Source organism: Rhodamnia argentea, chromosome 2, assembly GCF_020921035.1.
Source record: "Rhodamnia argentea isolate NSW1041297 chromosome 2, ASM2092103v1, whole genome shotgun sequence".
NCBI classification, from domain to species: Eukaryota; Viridiplantae; Streptophyta; class Magnoliopsida; order Myrtales; family Myrtaceae; genus Rhodamnia; species Rhodamnia argentea.
Window position 1 is genome coordinate 13,552,017 of NC_063151.1, and position 26,433 is coordinate 13,578,449.

A 26,433-nucleotide genomic window follows, 5' to 3' on the forward strand; every position below is an offset into this window, starting at 1 on the left:
ACACAATTATAAAACATTAATGATTGAATCAACCAAAACAAGTTTTAAACTGAATTGGCATAATTACAATGGGTTTATAAATTTTTTGGTAATTTTTCCCCTGCTTATCTATTAGCCTTCAAATATGATGAGTGAATCGTTTTGTTGAAATTAATTTGAGTTTCCACTACTGTGAATATGTATGAGTCCATGGAAAATGGATATTGAACCGGCGCTTCGGTGCGTCACTTATATTGAACCGAACGGGGCTTCGGGCCCATTACTAATTTACTAACACTGAATTGCTGATGCTCATTCGGACTTCAGTCCGACCTAACACTGAATCATTGATACTGATTGGTGCATTTATTGTATTACTGTGCATGTTGGAGACGACAGATCTTTGTTCTATTGTGGTATTTGCACTTCAAGCTACATATGTAGATTTATGTGTATCTAGGCTTTGGAATATCTATTAATGATTTACATATGTTGTTTTACATGAAAGTGTACTTTAGCCAAAAATTTTAACAAGGTAACGTGGTTTGATCCCCTACTTAGATTCGGTTTGTTTCACTGAAAAATAAATAATTTATAAAATATTTTTTTCTAAAAATGATTGTTTATATAATTAAGACAACTAATTAACGACAAATATTTCTTTTATTGATAATAATTTATGTCTAAACATTTTCGCAGACGATGAATATGTTTTTCGTTCATTTCTATTTTTAAGTGATATAGACGATCATTTTCAAAAATTATAATTTTTAAATTATTTAACTTTCGCAAAATAAATAAAGTATTTGTGAGCTATTGCCACTCAGTTCTGCTTTTAATAATTTTCAGTATTACTTCTCCAGCATGGGGGCGACTTGGAGAAGCATTAGCGCGAATAGGATTCGCTTAATGGAGGCTACATTAAGATAGGCGCTACTCTGACCAAAAAAAAAAATTGATTGGCGCTGTATATAATTAGATTTCATTTAGTGTGTATACATACATAAATATATTATTCATGTAATTTCTAAATTCCTCTATTGTTTGTACTTTCAACGTGTTTGTATGATGTATTGAAATAATATCTTTGATATATATGGACAAAAAATATCAAAAGTGCCAAAGTTTATGTACAGTGCTCACTTTAGTATCAAAGTTTTCTTTTCGGCTCACTTGAATGCCAACTTTTTTGAAAAATAATCACTTAAGTGCCAATTTCTATATGTTTGGTTGGAAATCCTACGTGACGTTTTCTTATTAATAACTTAAGCCTACATGGCTCACCGGAGGATCTAGTCAGAAATAAAAAAGCTAAAATTAAAAAAAAATAAAAAAAATTAGAATAAGCTAAAGAAAAACGAAAGGGCTTTTAGCATTGAGGGCTTGCACAACCCTCGCCTTTTTTATTTTTTTAAGTTTTTATCTTGTTTTTAAATATAATTTAATTTTTTTAGAAAATTTTAGCTTATTTTTAAGTTTAGAAGTCCATGTGGACTTAATTTTTTAAAAGATTTGCCACATGGACTAATTTTTAAAAAATTTTGCCTCGTAATATTGAATATTTAATAATAAATGCCGCACAATCAGTTTGGCCGGAATTTCTTCGATTTGGCACTTAAGGGCACACATGGCAACACTCTTGCTTCAAAAATCAACTTCTAACTGGAAGTTAATTTTTCTACTTACGCTCCAAAAGTTAATTTCTGATCAAAGAAAGGCGTTTGATAACAGGAAAAAATTTTTGCTTCTTGAACAGTAATTCATTTGGTAATTGTTGAAAATTTCTATCTTTAGAACATTATTAATACAAAATCTTGTACGAAAAATTATTAATCTTAACCCAAAATGCATGTTATTCGAGAAAAGTGAAATGCATATTCGGACTGATTTACGTATAATTTATCATCTAACTATTTTATACAAATGGGGACCAATTTTATGGGGAAAATTCTATTAATGGATATGACGGCTGAGCAGATATATTCACACTAAAAGTATGGGTAGTTCTAGCGCTTTCTCACCTATGCCTCTAGCATGGTTTATGTCGCAATGGGCATAGTATATAAACATTCTTCGTGCCTAGCATCATAATACATTTCGTAAACCATCTCATTAAACGAGTTGGTTTACGCAATAATTCTTTCCAATAATTTGGTATGGTACTTGTTGAGAACCTCGGGAGAAATTCTAAGTTAGTGCATCTAGAAATGACATTCACAAACCCCGTATAGTGCTTTGAAGGTTGTGAAGAATATCGACAAACAGAAACATATATGCATTTTACCTTCTCAACATCAAATTTTCTTACTTTCAAGAATTTCATAAACAAGACAAATGACTTGAGAAGTTAAAGACGACAACAACAATATTATGATTGTGTCTATGTGGGATATCATTTAACCAACTTGGGTCAATTACTCGATCTGCTTTTTTATGATTGTGTATTTGTGGGATGCCGTTTAGCCAAATTATGGAACATTTATTTCTTATAATTTAATAAACAACAATATTGCTAAAACACTTTCATGCAATACAAATTTAGTGGAAAATAATTATAATTTTCTATTTTTTAAAAAAATTATTTTTTTAAAAATATTTAACTGTTGGAGGACATTGGCGATGACGAATTATCTCATTCTGATTTTAATTTTTGGAGAGAAATAACTTTTTTTTTTTTACTTTTGAAAGTTGTTCAAAAATAACTTCTGAAGCAAAAAATTACTTAAGAAGTAAAAAATGAAATTGCGTAACCAAACGGATTTCTGCTCCAAAAACACTTTTGAAGCAGAAATTTACTTTAGAAGTGTTATCATGTAGCGTCCCAGCCACATCTTAAGGCTTACTAAACTCGCTCTCTTCTTTAATCTTTCATTATATGATGGCACATGCGGAAGCTTTAAATAGAAAATCAAATAGGGCGGCTATATGGGCACAAGTGCATGGAATACAAAATACCAAACTAGTAGGCATGCCTATAAAGAGAGGGTAAGGCATTTCATGATTTTGACTAACCAGATAATATATATCTCAAATAACAAAATCATTCAGCTGTCATTGGTTTAATCATACCATACTCTTATCTAAAACCAAAAGAGTTACATTATTCCTTTATTTTACACAAACCAAACCGAGAAGATTACAAGAAAAACAACTACTCCCAAGTACCAAACGTAAATATCATAAGCGTCTCGGGTATAAACTCCCTACTATCATCCACGTTATCGCTTCGACATCATGATTTAACTAATCACGTGCGATGGGGCCTATCCATCCTAATAGTCCTCGACGTTATATAGCCTTGAACTTAAAGCAATTCTTCTTGTTGACACCTAAATTTTGATTTTTAGAAAATCATTCATATAAGCATAAGATGAGAGTTATTCATAATTCTCACAAAAAATAAATTTTCATGCATTGCATATGTAATTTTCGTCGGTCAAGTGTACGTCATGTCAACTAGGGCTAGAGATGAGTCAATTGAGCATGATTCCAACGGACGACCGAGTTAAAATCGACTCGAAAGTCACCAGAGAGGGTGCAGAATTTTTTTTTTTTTTTTACTATAATTTTGGACTCAAAACAACCCGTTTGAGCTCTTAAAATTGCAAAAAGGCCTTAATTAATTACCCATTTTATTAGTTAAGGTCCAAGTGAGTCCGGAATCACAAAACGAGCCCATAAAACATTGAAAAGTAGCCCATTTCGCCCTCCTCATTCATTTGGCCGAAAATTTGAAGGAATGCAAACCAAGTGAGACTCCTCAAAGTGCAGATTTTTTTAATCCAATGGTTAAAAACTCAATCAAATTCCTACTAGGACTCCCAATCTAACGGTCAACGTTCAATCCTATCTCCACTAGGTTTAGAATACTTAAGCTCTCTATAAATAGAACCCTAAACCTAGGTGAACGGGGGAGGCATCTAGAATTTTTTTAGAGAAAACGTGAGAACGTGAGTGAGTCTTCATTCCATTGTTCGCTGCACTATTTGGGGTTAATTCTGTTGCAAATCGACAATCAAAACAGTGCTGTTCGGGGTTGATTCTTAAGCGATTTCACCGCACTTCAGCTCAAATTTTTGCCCTGCGTTTTAAGGGCTGATCTAGCATTGTTTGCGAGCAACTCCCTTGCTATTCGTGAGCTTCCTGAGCCGGCCGCGACGAGGCGATTCAAAGTTGGAAGCCTTGCACAAGTGTGATCTTCCAAGTTGTACGTGCGTTGATCCCGTGAACTCTCATCCGCGGACTAGTGGCGTTGAGTTTGAATTGGCAATACGAGCCCACGGTGTGCAGAATTTTAGCGCAACATATCAAGGTAACTCTCTCACATTTATCAACGTTGATTTGCTGCTGATTTGGGATAGAAAACACGCTGTTTGACATGCCTCAGATGTTGTTCAAGTGCTGCGAAAGTGCTGTTTTTTTTTTTTTGGAATTGTCCTTTGTTTTGCATCATACGTGTCCCTAACCATGCAGAATCTCACTAAGCTTAAAGGTAAGTCTTTTGACTATTTTATTGCTGATTTGGCATGAATTAATTGCTGCTTGTTTGCTGGTTTCTTCGACTAAGAAATCGAATCTTTTTGAAGATACTCAAAGAACAATTTTCGCATATCAAAACCCTAACTTTGACACAAATTTCGAAAATTGACATTAATTAGACTCACCGGACATGTTTTCAAAATAAAAAAGTTCTAAATCTAAATTAGGAAATTTTGTTTCCTAGTAGGCAACATCTATGTTAAGTTGGATAAACTTGTCCGTCGCCGTTCGGATACGACCCTCCAACTTAGTAAAGATGGGGATTTAGTTAATTTGATCTATCGCCGTTTAGATCCGATTTGCTATCTTCAAAAAACCGAATTTAGATTTATGACTATCCTTGTTTTTGAAAAAATGCAAGAGGATGGGGTTTGATTCGTTTTGACTTATCCGGATTGCTATCTTGAATTATTTGATTGGATTGATATTCTGCAATTGATTGAGATCTTGTTTGATTTAAATTTCTTGATAAACTTAAAAAAGAATCCTAAAAAATTAGTGAGATATGGTTTCTTATAAATCATGTCTAATTAAATCTTTAGGAAGATAAGGTTTCCTAAAAACTTTATCTCATTAAGTTTATCTTGAAAATTTAGGTAAAAAGAATCAAATCAGAATATTTTTAATCTGGCCAAAAATTCAAAAGAAATGGGATAGAAATCGGAGAATTTTGTCATGCATATCTCGTATTATCTCATTGCATATTTAGCATATCCTGAATATTTCAAGTCATTTTCGCGCATATTTCGAATTTTATGCATATCTTGCATATACACTGCATATTTTCGAATATCCCTAATCTTGCATTCCATATTTAAAGATATCATGCACCTCATTTATTTCATGCATCTCTCATATTGGGGAAAATTCATGTAAAAATACAAAAGATCAATTCATGCCATTTTGCATCATTTTATGCATATTTTGAGTATTTCATCACGTTCCTGTCATATCTCATGTCGTCTTATGTGATTTCATGCATATCTTATCTTATTCACGAAAAAATACAAAAAATATGCCTCATTGCATATCTCGTGTTTTCCAGGCGTATCTCCTGCATATATCGTGCTATCTTTGCATATCTTTCTCATATCATGTTTTTAGAAAAATCATATCTCGCATATCATGTGTCATACTTTTATATCCTATGTTGTTCATTGGCGTATTTTGAATATCACCAACATCATATACCATATTTTTTTCGAAAATTGCATATTCATTCATCCTTTTTTTTTTTAAATCATTATTTTGTTATGTCGCATGTTCATGTCATTGGCATATCATGTTTGTTCAAGTTCATTATCTTGCATGTTATTTCATATTACGTAAATGTTGTGCCATATTGCATGTTTTAATTAAGTAGTTAATTGTTGCATATAGGGAAACATTGACTTAATGTTTTGCATGTTATGGTCTCCATATATTTATTTTTATTGCATAATTGTCTGCACGTTGCCTTGCATTCCACTTTAATTTGATGTCGTTAGCATTGCTTAATTTAGTCACACAAATTTGGCATGTATTTTAGCCTTTGCATGTTACGCATTGCATTCATTCTAAGAAAGTGAAAACATAAAAAAAAAAAACCTCACTTGAACATGAAAAACTCCTTGTGAATTCAATCAAACTTGAGTTGCCAACCTAGGACATTTCATGAAATTAAGGTATCGGAAGGGCATTAGCTTTAATTAGTTAATGTAATCAAGTCCCCGAATCCACAATCTCTGGTTCGTAGAAATAAGAATAGTCCTCCCGCTATTTTTATTTAGGTTTCTAATCAACCTACCTAAAATGGTTAGTGGCGACTCCAAATCCTATATCATTCTAATTAACCGAAGTTGTGATTTGGTAGGGCTTGGGAGAGTCCGTATTAGGTTAGTCATCAAAATTAACTCGATAATCCATTAGCTTGAAAAATTGATTTTTTTTTAGGACGCGACACTTCTCATGGGAGCTCCTCTATTTATGTAAACTCGAGAATGGAATATTTTATAACAAACCTGTAAGGGGACTGGTAGGTCGAGTAATGGTGTAGCTTTCTTCCGACTAGCCGATCTATAAGGGTTCACCCTAAAAGTGACGTTCCACGAGAATAGGTGCGATTACCTCTAGCATTCTAAAAATATTTGAACCAACGGAGTGAGTATAAACCCAACAAGTATGATTTCTGGGAAAAACGACTAAACTAGCTATATAATCATAGGGTTGCAATCAAAGTCACCACAATATAATCCAAAGTATACAAAGGATAGAATTTCAAATTGAATTAAAATTTCAAGAATAGAATCAACCGGAATCCAAGAATAGAGTCAAACTAGAGTTTTAATCACCACAAATCGAGAGTTATCGATTATCAATGTTCACAATAACAAAATCATAGACAATCTAGTAATAAAGACTAGAAATTCACTTGCCTCAATTATTTCGAGAAGAACGATTCAGAAATGATGACGTACGGACGGATGACGAGGTGTCGGCACCACGATGGCGTGGCTATGGACGGTGAAGATGCATGGCTGAGAGAAAGAGAGAAGGTGCGGCGACGGTTTAACAGAATATGGCGTCTGATGATCGTACGACGAAATGAACTGATGTCAAAGGTTTGTATAACAAAATAATGATCGTGTGACATTCTCAAATTCGACTCTATTCGGGATGTAATGAAGTGACAATTTTAATCGATGTGCTGTTAGTAAATCTCACTTTGAATTGATCACTCATGAGAGGCTAACCAAAGGAAAAAGGTTATTAAGGATATAAGTACACTCAACCCGAGAACTTAACCATGGAATGACAGTTTGACCATAAGGATTGACGAGAGACGGTTTTGAGCCATTAAGGACCGATCAAAGAATGGCTGTAGAACGTTTCGACAGTAGTATACAATCGGATCGCGGGTGATTCCACCCGACCATTGTATGGATTGCGAACGACCCTAAACCAATTCTTAAAGATCGTGTACATTGGAACTAGTGATTGAACTCTCGCAGTTACATGACAACCGAGGTCATCCATAGCTCGAGACAGCTTAAATGTAGATTGATTTCAAATATGCGTAACTCCTAGAAGCCTCATGTTAGCTCAATATGAACTATAGTTGTGATCGATCGATTTTCACCATGAGTTAGAATCCGAATATAGGTATCGAATTTTCGAGAATCTCATAATTAAAGTTTTGGACGTCGCCTTATTGAGATGCCAATTTATCGATTTTCTTGAGACTCTTGGTTTAAGGATCAACGAGACGAGATTTGGAGTCTATGAGGAAGCGGGCCGAACGAGGACCCATTAGGCCTCAAGCCCAAGTAGGGTTCGGCTATTGGGCCCAATTAAGCTTTCTAAAGTTCATTAAGCCAATCTAAAGCTCAAATTTTATTCATTTGAGCCCAATTTTAATTTATACGAATTCGTACAAAATACTAGCTCAAATATGTGTATAGTACTTCATACTATACTTTGCGAAATTACCAAAATGTCATTGCCTTGTGAAAAGACCAAATTGCCCTTCTTGCATTATTAGCAAAAAACAAGAAGCTTTGATGGGATGAAGACTTTTGTAGCATGGTCTTAATGAGGGGTCTTGTCTAGGTTGAGGCTTATGCAAGAAGCCTTCTTGATATTATTTCTCTCTCTCTCTCTCTCTCTCTCTCTCTCTCTCTCTCTCGATTTTTTGTGCGTGCCCGAGAATAAATCGCTCGTTTGAGCTCCTTTGGAGGGCTAATTGAGCTCCGTTTTCTCCTACGTGACCGTAAGATAAAGGGAAACTCATATATGAAAGCTGTATGCCAAAGAAACCGTTGGATTTTTATGGGTTGAGCAAACCATAAGCTGGTCGGTGGAGACTCAATTCGTTTAGCTATCCGACGTTGTTCCGTGTTGATTTCGGACCAAGCCATGCGTACCCCTCGGCACCGCCGATGCGCCGATGTTCTCGGATTTGTAATCGGATGAGTTATCGCCCTAATCCCATGATTAGTATGTTAAACTTGATAAGGATGTATTTAGATTAGTCTAAATATACTTAGTACTAATCTAATTGACCATGGTTGTGCTAGTTAACCATAGTTGGGTTAGTTAACCATGGTTGAGTTAGTTAACCTTGGTTAGGTTAATTAACCATAGTTACTTTTGTTAACCATGGTTAGGTTAGTTAATCTTGGTCAATAAGCTATCATGATAAGTGATAAGTGGACTTGATAAATTATCGAAATATGATAAACTATCGATATTTTAATGATAAGTTATCACATATTTTATGATAAGCTATCGAGGTTTTGATGATAAGCTATCGAGATTTTGGCGATAAACTATCGAGATTTTGACGATAAGCTATTAAGGTTTTGGCGATAAGCTATCAATGTTTTGATGATAAGCTATCGATGTTTGGATGATAAGCTATCAAATATTTTACGATAAGCTATCGGTATTTTGATGATAAGCTATTTCTAATTTTCTGATAAGCTATCGAGTTATTTTGATAATTCTTACTCTCTAACTAAGTAAATTAATTTTTAGCAAATTAGATATTCTATTTATTAATGTGCTTTAGTATAGTATTTAATATTATGTTATGGTGTCGCTAATGAGAATAGCCATACAAATTGGCTTTTCTAATAAATTGATTGGCAATGTACAAGGATGGTGATTGAATTGCATGTATTTAGTCACGTGCAATTTATTTATTAAGTATGAGGTCACGTGCAATTTCTTTGCTAAGTATTTGGTCACATGCAATTTATTTACCGCATACATAACATGAGAGTTGCGTTAGTATGAGAATTTCCAGATGAGTTGGAAGACTCCCGTAGAAAGACGAGCGTGCCCTCGATTAGCCTGTGATTGATCGAAAGGATAAATACCCGAATGAGTCGGAAGATCCCCATAGAAAGATGGGCGTGCTCTTGATCAACCGTGATTGATCGAAAGGAAAAATACTAGAACGAGTCGGAAGACCCCCGTAGGAAGGTGGCCATGCCCTTGATCGGCCGTGATTAATCGAATGGATAAATCCTCGGTATAGCCGGAAGACCCTTGTATAAAGACGAGGCATGCCTTTGATCGGCCGTGATTGATCGAATGAATAAATAATCGATATAGCCGAAAGACCTCCGTGTGAGAACGGATGTGCCGTGAGTGGCCGTAATGATGAGAGTATGCTTGAGTGCATTTTGCATGACAAAGTGACATATGTTTTGATCATGTATTTATTTATTGCAATATGTCGCTTATAATGAGTTGTAACATGCAAGGCTCGTGCCAAGGCAAGAAAGTTTGCCTATGATCATGTGGTAGCATAATTGTATGTGTGTGTGTGTGTGTGTGTGTGTGTGTGTGTGTGTGTGTGTGTGTGTGTGTGTGTGTGTATTGCATTACGGGCTTTAAATGCATCCAAACCGAGTTGACCTCCTAATCGAGGCTTAGGCCGTTAACTTGTTGAGATTTTATATCTCACCCATTGTCATTAACCATTTTTCAGACCTTTAGTTTGGGAGAGCGGTTTGACTTTGAGAAGGACGTGGATCTCTATTGGAGTAGTTGAAAGTAGTGTTAACCCTTACCCCGATCTAGTACTTTTGAGGGTTGTAGGAAGTAGCCTTAAAGTGGGGCTTATATGTGTAAACGTACTTCCCACGGTTAACGAATAACTATTAATAAAATAGACTTTTGCTGATACGGAGTGGTGGGATGTCTTGATGTCTATCCCTATTGTTATGTTATCTAGGGAAGTGAATCACTTCCGCGTGCATTTAATTGAAACATAAAATTTTAAATGGGTCGGTGACGCGTCCTAGGACGTCACAACTTAATGACAACGTATGAATGTTGACGTGTCGAAGGGTGCGGGCGTGACAAAAATATTATCGAGCCAATAATAACTCCTTAAAAATATAACCGAGTCTAGATAAATATCCCTCAAAACTTATCCCATAATTTGAACTCATAAATCTTAATCCACTTTTAAAAAGGCGAGGGTTTTCGAGTCACTAAATATGTGAGCCATAAGTGATTGCTTTTTCTCCAATTTGACATTAAAGTAAACCGGTGAAAAATTTTGGCATTAAAGTGAGTGAAGTACACAAAATTTGGCACTTCTAATGTTATTTTGCATGTGTGTGTGTGTTAGACCTACGTTAAAACTCCATCCGATCCATTTTTAGAGTGCGTTCATTTGGAGGAAAACTCCATGGAAAAGAAAAATGATTTCCTAGACAATTATTTTTGGGAATACGATTTGTTTTCCTTTGTTTGGTGATATATTACTGAAAACGTTTTCTAGTATTTGATTTTCATTTATAAAACAATTTCAATCTCATAACTTTATTTGAGGCAAAAAATAATTCAAATATTTAAATAATTTTTTATATATTATATATTTATTTTTTATTTTCTTATTTTTGTCTTTTTCTTCTTCCTCCACCTGCGCCGATTGCCGGGCCTCTGTGATGGCCGACGATCAACCACACAAGGTCGAGCTTGCTAGGCGTCCGACGAGGCTCGACCTCGTATGGCCAATCATAGATTGTTGCTAAGGTCCAACAATCGATAGCTGAAGAAGAAAAAAAAGAAAAATAAATAAATATAAAATGCATAAAATATATGTTATATTCAATAAAAAATATTTAAAATTCGAGATAAACAATTTCGGAAAGTGTTTTCCATTGACTTAGTCATTTTCGGCCACCCAAATGGGTGAAAGGTCGAAAAATCAATTCTCGAAAGATATTTTCACTCAAGCAAACGCACCCTAAGGAAGAATTCTTGAAAAGTTTTCTTAAAAAATGGAATATGAGAATTGATCATGTAACAATTTTTTAGTGAAAAATAATTAATTAAAATTTATTATGGGGTCCACTCTTTTAAGAATTTATGATGACTACATACTGTTTATTCCCATAGTCATTATGTTAGCAAAGTCTATGGACCATTGCGAGATTTATTTTTTATATGGGTGATAAATGATGTTAAATGTAGCTATAATATCACTTTTTAAACTGCAATTACACTTTTCTTCTATAATATAAGTTCAAACACATACAAAAAGGGCGAGTGTGAGCATTTCGAGCCGAGCTGAGTTCAATCGAGTTAGAAAAATGTCAAAGATATTGAGTTGTCTAAATTTAAAATCGCGTCAAACCTCATTGAGCTCGGATATGTCGAATTTTAGATTGAGTCAAGTTCAAGCAAGGAAAAAAGCACTCAATCGAGCTTCGAACTTCGAGTTTATAAGTCAAGTCGAGCTCAAGTGTAATATTGAGAGTACCCTTTTTCCAGTGCCTTCGTCCAAAATTTGTGGATTTAGTCCATCTGAGATTTTTTTTGCTTGAGCTTCAAATTCTTGAATTATCCCCGGATAATTGTTACCCACTATAATTTGTTCCTTTCTACTAGTATTTATGACGCGAGGGCGTCAAATTCCATCGGAGATAATCAACTCACAAGCTCACATCAAATCTCATTAAACTCATTTGATATTTATGCAAGGAATGAGAAGTTTTGATCCTAACTTGATTCAATTGGTCCGACGAGAAGGAGGTTCCAAGACAGGATTTCAAAACGTTGAAAAATAAAGGCTGATTTGGGTCAAGTCTAGAAATTTGTTTCAAAGTTGGGGTGAATTTCCTAATTTAAGTAGATTTTAAAATTTGAGTGTGTTTTGTAATTCAAGTAAATTTTCTAATTTGCATAGATTTTGGGGCCATATTATCCGGACCATGCTCACTTCTAATCGGGAGGGGTTGTCGGATAATATTATCAATTTCTTCGAAACGGGTAACATCTGCCCACTTAATTCAATTTCAGGCCAATTTCCATCATTTTGTCCACACCACACACCAAAACGCAAAAAGAAAAAGAGAGAGAAAAGAACCCAGCATGAGGACCTGCGGCGCAAGAAGCTAGAATTTGTTTCGCCTTTTCTCTTCTTGTTGTTGGATAGAGAAAGCAAGAAGAATTTCTTACGATGGCATGCTCGTCCCTCGCCAGCGGACCGTCTCCATTGGTTTACCGCCCGTGGAGCTTGAATCCCACTAGTAATGGTAATCGACCGACCTTGTTATCTCTCAAGATACGACCTTTCGATCCTTCAAGATTGGGTAAAGCTGTCCAACATGGGCTCGGTGTCGTATCCCCCGACAACTTAGCCGTAGAAGTGGAAACCCCAGCAATCGAAACCCAAGAAGAGAAAGAGGAGGTTGGCGGGCCCCTCGATGGAGTTGAAGAGACCCATTTGGGAGATGATAGCAAAGGCGTGTCAACTTCGTCGACCAGAGTGAAGAAGAAGAGAGAAGACGACGACAGCGTCGAGAATAGGTTCAAACTGCGGAATGGAAGAGAGGTACGTTTTCTCTGTTCTTTTCTTTTCAATTTTTTCCTTTTTATTGGGAATTGAGTTGTTTGCGCTTCATTTCGGTTGCTTAAGGATGGTTGAAAGTGCTTTGGGCATGAATGGAACAGTCAATGTAGAGCTGAGTCGTGCGGTCTATGAAGAAGGGAATGAATTTTTGTTGCCTATGGGGTTTTAAGTTGTAAGCTTATCCTCTTCTGGATATTACTGGAATGCAATTAGTTGGTGCAGTGGTGAAAATGAACAATAAGAGGTGTCTTTATTGTAAGATCACCGCGGAGTGAACCATAATGATCGAACAAGATATCTATTTTCTGATTATTTATTCAATGGAGGCTCGAGAAACCAATATTTTGCTGTGAACTACTGTCCTGGATTTATTCCCATTTCTTTTGAAAACACAATGGGGCATTGGCGCCGTATTAAGAAATCGTAATGTAAGGAAAGCTGTTATACGCTAAAAGATGCTTAGCCAGGTCTGCTTTACAAGTGCATTGGCTATGAGTTGCACTTGCAATGGTTCGCATGCTTCTTATTAATATCCTAGCATGGACTTATTCATGGCTAAGCTGTATAAGCTCTTGTTATAAGTTTGACTTGCTTGAGGATGAATGGCGACTCCATAGTATATGTCTGTCAGCCAAATGCGGTGGATTATGATGTCAGATTTTGTAGAGTTTATTGTTCAAAGACTAATTTCGATATGTAAACGTTGGTAGTTGCGTACTTGGAGGTCAAGGTGAATGCAGTGGAATCATGATGTCAGATTTCGTATAGTTGATTGTTTAAGGGCTAATTTTGATATGATAACTTTTGTGACCGTGTACATGGAGGTTAAGGTGAATGTAGTGCCAGAATGTCAGGTGCTTTGCTTAGTAATTTAGAGAATGGCTGCACTAAAGAGCAGATAATTACAGAATCTGAAGCTTGGGTTTCAAGTGGGCTTATCAAAATTCTCTCTCTCTCTCTCTCTCTCTCTCTCTCTCTCTCTCTAATGTGGTTGAGATAAGTACATCCAGGTTCTCCACGAGTGGGTTCTGATTTTCAGTTGTTGTGACCTGTCTGAATCATCTCTCTTGTGTTTCTTCTTTAAGTGTTTGTGTTTTAAGTTAATTTAATTCATTTGCCTTAGGTCTTTGAAGAGAAGGCATACCTTGTGGGTGTTGAGCGTAAAGGTGATAGAGAAGAGTCTTTCGGAATAGATGAATCGCTTAAAGAACTAGCTCAGCTAGCTGACACTGGAGGACTCATGGTTGTAGGTTCTACATATCAAAAGTGAGTATATGAATGTTTTTAGCTTTTTTTTTGCTTATGTAATTTTCTTGGCCATTGGTTTTTTATATGAGCTTCCACTGAATATAGTCTGTCATGACCGCCTTGTTTATTTCATTATGATCTGGATCTCCTATATCTTGATACCTCCATCCTGTTCGGTGGTTAGCCTTCCATGAATTAGGCCTTACTATAGGAGCTATATATTCATCAATCTTCCATATGCCTTTCCGTCAGAGACCCTTTTCACCCTCAGTTAGTGAATCCGATGCACCTTAATGAAGATAGGTTTTTGCCCGATGCTTAATAACTTGTAACACAGAAGGGATACAATGGGTACAATATAGGTTCACATTGTAAGACGTGAAATGGAGATGTTGTAGGTTATCCCACTATTGACTTCCAAGTATAGTTTTCTCAAATGGTAATTGGATGATTCATCCCTTAGTCTTTCCACTTTGTGCTGTCATCCTCTAATACGGGCAATCCAAGACTTAAAAATTTCAAAGAAGAAAAAAGTATTCTTCATATATAGACTATGCTAGGCTTCATCTTGTGCCTTTCTCAAATTTATCGAGTAAGTTTCTTGCATATTAGTTCTCTCCAGGTCATACTTCTACTTGCTATTATCCATCAGCAATCTGATTTAGATGAGTCTTTATTGCTGGTACTGTGGATGCAGACTACCATTCCCAAACCCAAGGACATATATTGGATCGGGCAAGGTTTCAGAAATCAAAAGTGCAATTCATGCGCTGGATGTGGAGACTGTAATATTTGATGATGAGCTTTCGCCAGGGTAAGATTCAACAATTGTCGATTTACTCCCATTCATACTGGTCAAAAAAGAAAAGAGATGATGGCTCAACCTTTGCTTCCTCTTCAAGTTGCCTATGCAATTATCACTGTGCTATATAAATACTATGGAACATGATGCTAGAATTGCTTTTTCTACATTGGTCCTTTTAGCATTTTAAGAATTTGCAAAAACTAAATAATCTCAGTTTTCTTGCTACCCTTTCTTGGCGATTAGAGTCACTTTGACCCATTTCTGCAATGCAACTGTTATAAGAAAGTTATCCCTGAATAAATTCCTGGTGCTAGAGCCATTTCCTGGATCTCAATTGCCTAAATAGGAGCAGAAGTTTCAGCTATTTTCTGGCATATTATATTAGACTTCTGAGCCTCTTTATGTCATTGAACTTCCAAAATTGTGGTACCAAATTCTTGTATGTGAGTGGTTTACTGGATTCAGCATGATCCGGTTCTGTGAATTGCATGTGAATTATTTTAGCAGATTTCACCACTTTGATGCAGATTAAATGCTCGAAGAGCATGTTGATAGCATGCTCTTCTTGTCTTATGATTATTGCGTGTCATAATTATGCAAGTTCTATGTTTTCATTGTGAACTAAAGTCAGTCACCAGCAGCTGGAACTGAAGCAAATAATCACTCGTTCTGTCTCCCATGGGCTTTGTCTTGTCAATGCTAATGACATATTAAGTATGGAAAACACTCAGGCAATTGCGCAATCTGGAGAAGGCATTTGGTGGAGATGTCAGAGTTTGTGACCGCACTGCTCTTATCCTCGATATATTTAACCAGCGGGCAGCAACACATGAAGCAGCCTTGCAGGCAATTTCCCTCTTCCGATCACTACGTAGCAGTTTGCAGCCTCTTTTTATTAGTGCTTGTGGTTGGTCATTTCTACTATAGTTTTCACTTTAATTCGGATCTCGCCATGCATGTGATTTCCTGTCTCCTTAGTATTCTGAAGCTTAAAGAGCAGTCATCTAATATGACATGATGCTCATACATGTGCACTGCAACTCATTGATTGTTCTCAGGTTGCATTGGCGCAAATGGAGTACCAATTACCACGGTTGACGAGAATGTGGACCCACCTTGAACGTCAAGCTGGAGGCCAAGTGAAGGGTATGGGAGAGAAACAGATTGAAGTGGATAAGCGTATATTGCGGACTCAAGTAAGTAGGTCATTTGACAATTTATAAAGACTTACTTTTTGGCTATATTGAGCCACCATCAAAAGCATCCGGACGCAATTCCTTCATGGATGTGCTGAAAGTCATGATTCCTTCTGGTTGATAGATTGGCATCCTCAAGAAGGAGCTGGAATCTGTTAGAAAACATAGGAAGCAGTACCGTAATCGGCGAACTTCTGTTCCTGTGCCTGTAGTGTCACTTGTAAGTTAGGTTTCGTACATGGTATATGCAGACTTTTGTTCCCTTCATGAGTGATTACATATGAATCCCATTGGAAACATTGTAGGTTGGGTACACAAATGCAGGAAAGAGTACATTGCTGAATCGGTTGACAGGGGCTAATGTCCTTGCTGAAGATCGCTTGTTTGCAACCCTAGACCCAACTACTAGAAGGGTCCAGGTCAGTTTTAGAGGAAAGACATTTGTTACCTTTATCTTTGGATGAGTTTTGTACAATTTTAAAACAATTGTGTGATGATCTCATTGACAGTATATTAACAATTTGGTTTCATGCTTACCATCCAGATAAAAAACAGGAAGGAGTTTCTCCTGACAGATACTGTTGGTTTCATCCAAAAATTACCTACTATGCTGGTGAGATGGTTCATCATCCATTTTCTGAACTTAGTGAAAGTTGTCATCATGAGAAGCAAACTTTTTGTTTATTTATGGCATGATCATAATGAAGAGCTGGTCTTGGTCTTCACTATCGTTTTAGGTGGTGATTGCAATTTATATACAGCTGACTACATTTTACAGGTTGCTGCTTTCAGAGCAACACTAGAGGAGATATCTGAATCCTCGCTTTTGGTGCATGTAGTGGACATCAGGTATATTTGGCAAAGTCTTAAAGATAATCGCTATCTGGGAGCCAGCTTCATTTACTTGCATTTGCTCTTATACTCAGCCATCCTCTATCTGAGCAACAGATAGAAGCTGTGGAAAATGTTTTATCAGAGTTGGACGTGTCTTCTATTCCAAAGTTGATGGTCTGGAACAAGGTACATACGATATCTTGCTAATTAGTAGAATGACATGACATTAATTTTCAGATGAACACATTACATGTCCAAAGAATAGATGATACGCAATGGGTCTCAAGTGATAGGGAGAAAAACCTGTGAATGGACTCCGTTGGCATGCTGTTTGGTTCATCAGTCACAAAAAGAATCTGATATAAGTAAAGAAAGTCAGAACAAGTTTTTCTATCTTAAGCAATAACTATCTGATTAAATTGAATTCTACCTGGCAATCCATGATCGTTTGTGAGTGCATCGTGAAAACCTTGACCTCATATCGTTTATTACAGGTTGATAAAGCTCAAGATCCTCAAAAGATCAAGCTTGAAGCAGAGACGAGGGAAGATGTTGTCTGCATATCTGCATTGACCGGCGAGGGCCTAGAAGAATTCTGTGACGCAGTTCAGCACAAAGTGAAGGTCTCGGGTCAAAACCTTTGCCTGCAATCTAATTATTTGACTGTTGTATGCATTCATTGATAAAGAAACGTTGCTTTCCTCCACTCCTTTTTGTCAGGATTCAATGGTTTGGGTGGAAGCTTTGGTCCCATTTGACAAAGGCGAACTCCTCAGTACCATCCATCAAGTAGGAATGGTGGAGAAGACCGTGAGTGTTGCCTGCTTCGACATCTTCTATTTTGTTACCTTGTAATCTTGTGAAGAGACCCTTGGGTTTCGTTGTTTATTCATGATGCTCCTTCCTTGCCTATACAGGAATATATGGAGAACGGGACATTGGTGAAGGCACACGTTCCACTGCGCTTTGCGAGGATTCTCACACCGATGAGGCAGCTATGCATATCCTAGCCTTGCCCCTAGTACATTTTACATCTCCCATTCCTTTTCCCTCTGCCTGCATTCTCTCCGCTGATGATATGCATCATGAGAGAGAGAGAGAGAGAGAGAGAGGGGTACCAATTTTCTTCTAGAGAATGTTGTACGCATTAGGTGGTAGATAAGAGCAGGAGTCCCCCAGTGGACTTCGTCCATAGCTGACCTGATGTAAATAGTTCAATTCTTTTTTGTGCGTCTATTTTCTTTTCTTCTTCTTCCGTTGTATTTGCGGAAATTCCTTCTGTTGCTACATTAATTTTTTCTTGAAGAAACTTTGATTAACATTGCCAGAAATAATAACCCGCATGTGTTTATTGCAGAGTGCAAAGTCAATGGAGAACTAGATATGCTACTTGAATTCTGGTAAATTTTGCATGTACTTGATGTTTGATGCGAAGGAATCGGATGTGATCAAAAGATATCTGATGGAATGGATTTGATTTCGTTATGAAAAGGGCATTCCTCTTCAAGGGAGGGAATTGATTTTGTTAACAAGATAGTAGTTTTCTTAGATCAGATTGATTTCTTAAGGCTTTCTTTCTTCATTTTGTTTTAGCCAAACGATTGGTTTCTTAATTTGATTATATCTTGAGCATGTCAAACATTGATCTAGCCCAGTTCTTGAATGCTCGTTTGAGGAAGCTTGATCCTAGAGTCGCAAGAAGAAACAAGGAAAGCGTGACGCATGAAACAACAAAAGGAAGGCTACAAGTTGAACAAAGTCTATTCACTACTTTCTCAACATTAGCTAGACTTTCATTCTGGTGCAATTGGCATTCTGATCATCCTCGCGCCAAAAGGCAGGATTAAGAATTAAGATGGAGGGGCTGATTAATGTGTACTAGGAGGTGAGCATGGTTCCAGGATAAAACTTGAAACTTGGAGAACCGGACCGGTGGGAACCGATCGGTTTCAGGGTATGAAGGGTTGGTCTAAAGTTTTGAAAATTAGTGAACCTATTCTAACGGTTAGGTTTTAGGTTCTAGGTATGTGGAATTTGGAATCGGAAATTGGAGCAAGTTTTTATATCTTTTCATGGTATTTGTCTTCGCGTCATCCTGCGATAGTCCATAGTGTCTAATGATAAGTGTGTAATCCGGAATCATGTTATTATTGGGATTTTTACTTTGCTAATGTTTCATATTTTTCATGTGTTTAAATATGAATTGTGGTCGATGAATTTTAGCGGTAGGCGGTGGTCATTAAATGTGATTATTCATTGCAGTTATTCAACTAAGAATACATGTGGAACCTGGAATCGATCTTGAAACCTATGATAGGGTAGATTCTAGATTCCAAGATGTGCAGGATAGGTTTGAGGTTTTAAAAAATAAGGAAACTGTATAGACGGGTAGGTTTCGGGTGGAACCTGTACGGTAACTGGAACCGGTCACCCCTATTGTGTACCAAACATGATGTAGGAGCAAAAGAAAGAATAGCACACAAAGAAATGGCAATTAGAAAGGGGAGCCACATGGAGGTGATCTTTGGAGCAGGTAATACCAGAAACATTGTCAGTCTGTAGCCTCATTTCTCTCCGAGTCCCACTCTAAGCCTTAGTGTGAGACAGAAAGCGTGTTGACATGGTCATTGCAATCCACATTAGGAAACTGTGAGAGGATTTGGTACATATAGTGGTTGATTGTGACGAGCTTCACTTGCCTTGCTATAAGTAACATCATCCTACAGGACACCCCCTTATCCGACTACAACCTCAGACTCCTTGTAGTCATTCATAACCATGGTGGCTCTCTTCGAAGTCGTCCTCGCTCTAGTGCCCTGGCTTTCTTGTTGTCCACATCGTCCGTGGCTCACCCGGGCCTCGGCTTCGGTTGGGGTGGAGGGTCCAGTGGAAGTGGCGGGGGTCATGGCCTGTTTCCCGAATACTATCTTTACACGTGCCCTCAAGTGAATGGCATTGTTGTTTCGGTGCTGGAGCAAGCCATCGAAAGGGAACCGAGGATGGCTGCTTCCCTGCTCCGGCTTCATTTCCACGACTGCTTCGTGCAGGTTTGATTTCTTGGCATACTTTACTAGGTTCACTAGCTTGGCAGCAGGTTTATGATTGCTTCAGAACTCGCTAAGATATAGTGACGACGGCAAGAAAGATATCAAAACCTATTGATGCAAAACAGCAATAGCTTTCTTAACATATAAGAAAACTCACAGTAGGGTGTTTTCCCTCTTCCAATGTAAAGTCAGAGAGGGTAAAGCATACGCCCATGTTACCTAAAGAAATGTCGGGCAGGATACGTTAGATCTGCATAGCGCCTCCAATCTAGGAGTAGCCATTGCTTAACAAGCTATCTGTTGTAGGGATGTGATGCATCAGTTCTGCTGGATGATAGTGTGTCCATAGCCAGCGAGAAGAGGTCGCTGCCTAATGCAAACTCCCTCAGGGGGTTTGAAGTGATAGATGAAATCAAGGCCAAGTTGGAAGAAGCGTGCCCGGGCATTGTGTCTTGTGCAGATATCGTCGCCCTTGCAGCCCGTGGATCTACTGTTCTGGTACATTAGATACTCCTTTTGTATGCATCACTCTTGTTAACTGCTTAAATGTCGAGATCAAAAATGCGAGTCATTTGTTCTCATTCTCCCCAGCTTAAACTTGCAAAAAGTGTCCATATTCAAACATGTAAAGCCGCCAATACCATCTGTCCTAAATCAGGAAGCAGCATTTCTTCTGTAGTTTTACTTCCTTAGATTGGCTTACAATTTAGGTTTTTTGAGATTAAACAGAGCGGTGGTCCAAATTGGGAGCTCCCTCTGGGAAGGAGGGACTCTAGAACAGCAAGTCTTACGGGCTCTAACAACAACATTCCCCCTCCAAACTCCACAATCCAAAATCTTATCACGCTCTTCCAGCGCCAAGGCCTAAATGAAGCCGATCTCGTCGCGCTCTCAGGTACCACCGATTATCCATCACTGAAAAATCATTAGGCTCTCTCTGTAACCAATTTTCTAAATTTATGTTGATTACAGCAAGGCAAACACATCAAAACTGATTTCTATTACTGATTTCTTTCCTTTTCGCAATTAAGTTCTGTCTATGTAACATATTGTGAATTTGATTGTCCGTATTTACAGGAGGGCACACAATTGGGGTAGCGAGGTGTTCAAGCTTCAAGCAGAGGTTGTACAACCAGAATGGTAACAACCAACCTGATGCGACTCTAGAGAGGAACTACTACCAGGATCTGAAATCAGTTTGCCCTCGGTCAGGCGGCAACAACAACATCTCACCCTTGGACTTTGCTTCCCCAGTCAAGTTCGACAACACCTACTTCAAGCTCATATTGTGGGGCAAAGGCCTTCTCACTTCGGATGAAGTGCTCTTAACTGGAAAAGTCAGGAACTCTATGAATCTGGTCAAAGCCTATGCCGAAGACGAGAGCCTCTTCTTCCAGCAGTTTGCCAGGTCCATGATCAAGATGGGTAACATCAGCCCTCTCATTGGGTTTAACGGCGAAGTTAGAAAGAATTGTCGCCAGGTTAATTAGTCAAATAGAAAGCATAATTTATCTAATGCGGTGATAGTGCTTGAGATGGCCATTTAATGCTTCCCAGAAAAGTTAAACCCAAGTTGTGGATGTGGTACTTGTAATGCCAGCTTTATGAATGAAATGCTTGAGTAATGCAGATAGCAACATTCTATGAGATTTTTTTTGCAATATTGAAAGTGCATGTGGATCCTCTTCAACGTTCAATTCATGCATTCACGACAATGAAGGTATTCAGTTCATCCACCAACCGACACAGTTTATCCGATCTGACTGCCAAAGAATTGTCCTAATCCAATTGATGAACCTGTTCCAGAAAAATTTCCGACCACCTGAATTCACGAAAGAATGCACAAACTTTGGTCCTTAATAATTTTTAATACCATCCTACCTCTCACATTGCAGTTTGTCCTTGCCCTATACAGGGTTTAAGCAGTCTATTAAGAAGCGGTTCTCTTCGTGAGCTTGTACTTCACCATTCTGAGAATTTTGTAAAACCAGAAAGCACTGACCAGCTGCAACCCCAGTGCCATAACCTAAGAAGCCAAACGCACAAAACCTCGAAATGCTTAATATTTACACGCCCAAGACCAGATAAATCCATGAACATAACAAGAGAAGTGTTGGGTGCCAGTGCGACAATAATTGTCGATATTCTAATTTTGGCATGTACCTTGATTATGAAAGGGTTGTCAGAAGTTAGGGTCTTGAAGAGGAGGTAAGGCCCGCCCACCAGCCTCGCTATCGAGAAAATGACCGCAAAGGCAATCTGTTTGTCCACGAGGCACAAATAATCATCTTCGTCAGTTCGTCAATTTCATTTTTTTTTTTCGGTCAAACTCAATTTCAAGTTAAAACCTGTAAATTTTTGCTTCTTTTGTTGTGAGTCAGCACGACGAAAAAGACTTACGTCAGTGGCCAAATTGAGGTCGGTGTCCCTGTAACCGAGCTCCTTTAGAAGCTCTCTCATGTGGAGAAATGGGCTGGACAGCTCTGTTATCCACAGCGCAGCTACCAGCTCTGATCCACACTAGCACATCATAGCACAAGAATGACATCACATGCATATTAGCACTATGATAGCACATTTAAAAAAGAAAGCATTTTCGTGTAATCTAGATTGAAGTCAATGTCTCTGTTATCAAGCCTATGGCTGCGGAGAGATTCGATTCTCATGGCCTATGGCTGACGGTGGACGATAGGATAGTCCTGTACTTCCTGAAGTATATCCAAATGAAAGATTGCAATGATTCTTCACTGATACAATAATCGTTGTCCCTGATTTTCTGGTTTTGTTGCAGTACATAGTTAAACGTCCTTTTGTCTTGTTGTAACTTCAAATAAGAAGGCCGCTTTCATTAAGGATCATTTTGGGAAGGATTTGTGCAAAATCATTTAAGAACTATTTTCTTCCGGTTCCTAATCCGTGTTATTTTGGGGTGACTTCAATCCAAACAGAAAAACCACAACAAGAAAGGAACTTCCAGTGTCGATTTCTTTCCTCCGTTTCTGGGAATCAAACAGATGACCCTGTCTGTTACACATAATTTTGAACAATGAAGAGACTCCTCTATAGGCACAAAATAGCAAGCAGGATTAAGACAAAAATTCAAAGATCAGTTACCTTCTGATAAACCAGGCCTCCACTGATTCCGGTAATACTGACCAAATGGTGAATCGTATTGTCTACGTTCACTCTCCCGCCAGTTAGGCCACATGCGAAATCGTAGATCAGATACGATAGACTCACAGCCAATGCTCGCGTCTGTCCCGCACACACAAAAGCAGAAAACAAAAATCAGAACCCACCATTATGAACCTAATTGACGCTGAGGCAACTCAGCAACTTCAGAAACAACCAATTCATAGAAAATGTACATCAAATGTGCGTAATGTGATCGACTCTTCAATCTCTTTCAATTGATGCGACTCTAGTCATGGACCTTTTCGAATAAAATGTAACCAAGCCTTCCATCATCACAGCTACAATTCTTTTATTCATGGAGCCAAGGCTGCCACTTTGGCTATTTTCAGGACCTTTAGATTACTCGAGGACATGATTGTACCCATCGAAAATGTTCAAGCTCGACTGAACTCAGTTCGACATGGTATAGCTTTAGGAATCCAAATGAGGCGTTCCTGTCTAATAACACTTTCAAGAACTCCAAGAAACTATAGGTGATTCACAGAAGAAGCAGCAGCGAGCGACTGTGTACCTGGAGGGGCGATGGTTTGGAGGCCAAAGGAGAGATCGGGGACATCCAGTCTTGGACCGAGAGAGATGCTAAAATCACAGCCAGAGCCGAGTGAAGGGTCGACACCATCCGGTTGCAGAACTCGAACGAGCGTTTCGGGAAGCTCCTCCTCATCATGAGGAACGCCATGGTCCACGAAACGACTCCACCTACAATCACATTCGCAACCTGCTCTTCCATTGGTTCTTGGGTTTCCTCTTTTGGCCTTGTCTCTCTTCTTTGCGGTCAATATCAAGTGTCAGAATAAGAAGATGATAGGAATTTCAGTGAGGAGGTGGTTTTAATGGGAAACAAGTGAACTTTTCTTTCTCCTCCTGCAATGATGGAGAGGGAGAGAATGGCGAGGAAGGAAGGACGAGGAGATGCTTGGTGTCTCGGTAACTTCCTCAGAATAAGTTGGGAGTTACCAGCAGCAACGTGAAATTGGTCAAACAAGTTCGAGTCAACTATTCGGACCTGGCCAAAACATAAATGGCTAAAATTCACACCTGTCTAATTTATTGCACAGCAGATGTTGTTGGCTGTTCACCACAAGCTTGTGTCTGGAGAGAATTGCCATTGCCATCATTATTGTCACAGCATCAAGGATCTCGTTAAGGAATAATTATTGTCTGGACCCAGTTTTATAGATCGATTGAAGTCGTAGTCGTTGATTTTGTTAAATTCACGAGTGGGACTCTTGCGATGGTTGTGATTCATTCGGTCCACTAGATCGGGGTCCAGACGTGAATTTCTTCTAATCGAGTCAGTATAATATTTTTTCTGATGAAGGCCAAAGAGATGACAAAAAGGCAAAAACTTTCACGCAGCAAACTAGCAGTAGCAGTGCAAATTTTCTTTCCGAGAAGCGACCTTGAGATCAAGACGCGGGTCCACTGGGGCTGTCAATGGACATCAACATGGATATATGCATATTGATCTCAAACCAACTTGCGCAAGGAAAAGTTCACACAGCCGTGTCTATTAGAAAAATTCAAAAGAAAAATCCTCGCGGAGGAGAAATTGCAAAATAGAGGAGTCACTTTCAGCTTCAATTTCACTGTCACTGTCACTGTCAGGATCCAATGAGCTAGTTCGAAGTTTCACAAGAATGGGGAAACATGGTAGGTTGAGTGCAAGTTTAGTATTTTTGGTTTCTTTTTGTGGTGGACAACTGAATAAAATGATTTGAAGGATGTAACATGAGAGGTGCTTTATGGGTTTTTCTATCTTCTTCTCCGAGAGGTGAGGACGATCCGATTTTCATGGGAATCGGAACCAGACTGGTGGTCACAGTTTCTAATTTCAAGGATTGGAGCCTGAACCAAAAGTGCTTGGAAGTGGAGACAATAAAGAGACAATTTAAAAAAAAAAAAGAATCACTTGCTATAAATTTGTTGAGGGAATGACTTATAGCTAGAGCCGGCAATATGGGTCGTGTACCCATTTTCTGACTCAGATTTAAGGGGCCCAACTTTAAATGGGTAACTTGTTTTCCGGCAAAATAGGCTAAAATGTGTTGAGAAAATTGAAGGCCTCAATAACAGGTAAAATATGGGTCACTTGTGACCCATCCTCTCTCATTGTGTCTCCTGGTTCATGTGGGACACTAAAGAGAGAATGACTTGCTACATAAGTATTTGGCCCACTCGTCTTTTTTATCAAGCTAAGGTCTAGTGATCATTTTTTCATCCACAAAAATGTAATGTGCGTAAAGGTAAATGAAGGAAATCTAAATTCAATTTACGTATATATCAAAAAAAATAAAAAGTATTTAGGTGATCTGGGTCCCGCTTAGAATTGAGAACCGAGCTGACTATAATCATTTGAACCGGTTATGGACCGAAACCTTTAGGAATCGGACCCATCCAATCGATTTGAGCGGTTTTCGATCTGATCGATTTATTATGTTGAGTCCTGATTTCTCCTTTCCACTTACCAAGTGTATTTTAGAAGGGAGTTTGCTTCTTGACACCTTGGTAGATGGTAATCAATGATTCTAGGGTTTACACGTTTGAGTGCTAGGGGCTTAAAACCTCGTTTGACCTTAACGTTTGTAGGCTGACTTATTCTTATCGGGAAAGCTCTATCAATTTGCCTTGATGGGTGGTTTGTTCTCAGCACATCATCAGCTGTTGTGCGAGTAATTTTGTGCTCCCATCCAATTATAGCTTGCCACATTTTTATTGACGTTGGAATCACATGAATGTCAATAACAACACCCTAACTAGGACCCTACTTGGTCTAGGCTGGTTCTCCAGTCCAAGAAACGAGAAATAGATGGGTCCATTCTATTTTTTTTTTCTTTTAACATTCACAATTGAAATGAATTCATTACACATCTTTCATTTCATAGCACATGGAAGGCGAAGGCAGGTGCACTTTTATTAAGCTGAACGTGAGTTTATCATCAAGAACATATTTATCGACGACTGTAACTTGAACACATTTACTCTATCACGAACTCTTAGTAAATTACACATATCAAATGTCACGATGCAATTAAATATTTGCATTTACATTGAGTTTTTAAAAGATTTTCTTGTTAAATTGTCACTTTCCTTGGAAAAAATTTAAATTTTTTTTGTAGAAAAGGAAAATCTTCATTTATGGATTTAATGTTAAAAAGCCACTCATGCTTCCCATGGATTTCGTCATGTATAATACTTTAAGAACATATATTTATGTTCCTTCTCAAAATTTTGCGT

The 26,433-nt window shown here is 38.0% G+C and overlaps 3 protein-coding genes across 4 annotated transcripts; 2 read left to right on the forward strand and 1 right to left on the reverse strand.

Moving 5' to 3' along the window:
- Window positions 1-12,377: 12,377 nt before the first annotated feature.
- Window positions 12,378-18,190, forward strand: LOC115730883 (GTPase HflX). 2 transcript variants are annotated; one of them, XM_048274622.1, is made up of 13 exons: window positions 12,379-12,853; window positions 13,995-14,137; window positions 14,817-14,933; window positions 15,656-15,770; window positions 15,983-16,120; window positions 16,245-16,340; window positions 16,426-16,539; window positions 16,665-16,733; window positions 16,899-16,969; window positions 17,047-17,140; window positions 17,449-17,577; window positions 17,675-17,764; window positions 17,872-18,190. In XM_048274622.1, exons 1-13 carry the CDS (start codon window positions 12,479-12,481, stop codon window positions 17,962-17,964), a joined length of 1,644 nt encoding a protein of 547 aa, XP_048130579.1. In that variant the 5' UTR covers window positions 12,379-12,478; the 3' UTR covers window positions 17,965-18,190. The 2 variants fall into 2 exon arrangements, with proteins under 2 accessions (XP_048130580.1, XP_048130579.1); XM_048274623.1 differs by lacking the exon at window positions 16,245-16,340 and having other exon boundaries at window positions 12,378-12,853.
- A 1,527-nt stretch (window positions 18,191-19,717) lies between these two features.
- LOC115730885 (peroxidase 9-like) lies at window positions 19,718-21,645 on the forward strand. The gene is given in 5 exon segments (XM_030661503.2): window positions 19,718-19,769; window positions 19,772-20,001; window positions 20,308-20,499; window positions 20,731-20,896; window positions 21,079-21,645. Coding segments are annotated over 5 exon segments (1,038 nt in total). The 5' UTR covers window positions 19,718-19,732; the 3' UTR covers window positions 21,492-21,645.
- A 156-nt stretch (window positions 21,646-21,801) lies between these two features.
- On the reverse strand, window positions 21,802-24,193 carry LOC115730882 (TLC domain-containing protein 5-like). The gene is made up of 5 exons (XM_030661500.2): window positions 23,708-24,193; window positions 23,116-23,256; window positions 22,402-22,521; window positions 22,165-22,260; window positions 21,802-22,027 (listed from the first exon to the last, which is right to left on the reverse strand). The coding sequence occupies exons 1-5, from the start codon at window positions 23,924-23,926 to the stop codon at window positions 21,932-21,934; spliced, it is 672 nt and encodes a 223-aa protein (XP_030517360.2). The 5' UTR covers window positions 23,927-24,193; the 3' UTR covers window positions 21,802-21,931.
- Between the last annotated feature and the right edge of the window lie 2,240 nt (window positions 24,194-26,433).

Bases quoted from the DNA above. Each gene is read 5' to 3' on its own strand.
- LOC115730883 (XM_048274622.1), top strand. From the start codon at position 12,479: ATGGCATGCTCGTCCCTCGCCAGCGGACCGTCTCCATTGGTTTACCGC. The intron at 14,138-14,816 runs GTGAGTATATGA...CTGTGGATGCAG, and splicing joins GTAGGTTCTACATATCAAAA to ACTACCATTCCCAAACCCAA. The intron at 14,934-15,655 runs GTAAGATTCAAC...GAAAACACTCAG, and splicing joins GATGATGAGCTTTCGCCAGG to GCAATTGCGCAATCTGGAGA.
- LOC115730882 (XM_030661500.2), bottom strand. From the start codon at position 23,926: ATGGAAGAGCAGGTTGCGAATGTGATTGTAGGTGGAGTCGTTTCGTGG. The intron at 22,522-23,115 runs GTAACTGATCTT...ATGATGTGCTAG, and splicing joins GAGGCCTGGTTTATCAGAAG to TGTGGATCAGAGCTGGTAGC. The intron at 22,028-22,164 runs GTACATGCCAAA...TTGGCTTCTTAG, and splicing joins ACAACCCTTTCATAATCAAG to GTTATGGCACTGGGGTTGCA.